Source organism: Penaeus monodon, chromosome 20 (assembly GCF_015228065.2).
Source record: "Penaeus monodon isolate SGIC_2016 chromosome 20, NSTDA_Pmon_1, whole genome shotgun sequence".
NCBI lineage: Eukaryota > Metazoa > Arthropoda > Malacostraca > Decapoda > Penaeidae > Penaeus > Penaeus monodon.
This window is the reverse complement of record NC_051405.1, coordinates 18,336,695-18,338,210: the sequence shown is the minus strand read 5'-3', so window position 1 is coordinate 18,338,210 and position 1,516 is coordinate 18,336,695. Positions and strand designations below refer to the sequence as shown.

The following is a 1,516-nucleotide window of genomic DNA, read 5'->3' as shown; positions in this document are numbered from 1 at the left end:
TGGTTCACACTCCCCGTCAGAACGACCTCGCACCACCTTTTGTGCCCTCAAAATCACCCACTAAACACTGCACACCATAAGCCACAGTACAGCCACGGGGGTAGAAACACCCAGACTACCTCTCTCACACCCCTGCATATACTGTCATTCATCCACTTGCGAATAAAATGCGCTTGCATGTGGAGACACTGATGCGCGTCAGGCCCAGCTGATCTCAACAACCTGGTTGAACAAAGGCTCTCCGCAACACAGGATTGTTACTCACTTCACAACCATATCCGTCAGCGAGCCCCCGCAGGCATCCTTCTCCTTCTCCCAACCTCCATCGTCCGTTTTTACCCACTTATCCCCCGGGTCCCGCCAGTCCTTCGAGAAAATAGGCATTGTGGTTCTCCGCGCACAACATGCACCGCACTCCCTCCGCCACCACAAGAGTCCCACTGGTTGTGGTGAGACTCACAGGTCGCGAGTGGACGAGTGGCTCCGGCCCTTCAGCCAATGGCGCCGCTCCTGGCGCTCCCCGGCGAGCCACGCGCCAAGATCAACTCGGGAGTTTTCCGCATTTCCACTCTCGAAGGTCTTTGTCACTCTTGAGGCTAATTCTGGGTATGGGGAAAGGGCTAGTCAATGGAGCTTAGGTATGAGCGTGTTGTAAAAAGATTACGAACTGTTGTTAGCTAATTTGTAGGTAATTAGTCTAATGTTTAGGTGTTGTTCCTTGTGTTCTTTTCATGCCGAGCGATACTTACAGGTAGGCCTACTGTCATTGTATCCCTAGCATTAAGCAATGTAATGTAATTATCTATTGCTGCCACACGCTTGAACTTTCACATGCAATATTTTTATAACGCAAGGAATGTTTTCTTTCTTTCTTTGTCACGATTTTTTACGAATCCTATTATCAGCATCCATTAATCTATAAAGGAAATATGGTCCTAAAAATCCCTTTGCTTATTTCTTTATAATTTCCAAATTAACAACAATCTATACACAGTCATATAATTTGCATATGGACACTAGTATACATATACAACCTGGATTCAACATATGGCCTCACATTAAGTACGAGAGCAACCAAAGCCAACCCAAAAATCTTGCTTAACCACCACCTCACAGTTATAATGATATCCGTCCTACACGAACTACCCTCAGAACAGGACAACCCACCAACCTGTAGCTGCCTTTGAACTTGTCAAATAGTAAAATAGTATGTCTTTCCTCGCGTAGCCGTTTGAAACTTACCGAGCAATGTCCGTTGTCTTAGGTTGTGAGTGTAATTCAGTTTTTATCAAATGAGAAGAGGTTACACTAAAGTACCAATTGGTTAAGCAGTTCGATGATTAATAAGTTGTGACATTAAAGATAGTGCAAGTTTCGCGTGGAGCAAATAATCCATTTAAAACTCGGGAATTTACTTTGTGTTTATATATATTCATTTTTTCTCAGACTACGTAGGGTTCTTCAAAGTACGTCTCGCGACCCAGTACTGCAAGCTCATCGTCAGTGGGTCGCCACG

At 45.0% G+C, this 1,516-nt stretch overlaps 1 protein-coding gene across 1 annotated transcript in view; it reads right to left on the bottom strand.

Moving 5' to 3' along the window:
- The window catches only part of LOC119585674 (F-box only protein 32-like), a 47,071-nt gene extending 46,622 nt beyond the window's left edge, over positions 1-449 (bottom strand). Inside the window, exon 1 of the mRNA XM_037934350.1 lies at positions 266-449. Within this exon, the coding sequence (XP_037790278.1) occupies positions 266-384 (119 nt within the window). The 5' untranslated portion in view covers positions 385-449. The remainder of the gene's footprint in view (positions 1-265) is intronic.
- Positions 450-1,516: the final 1,067 nt, after the last annotated feature.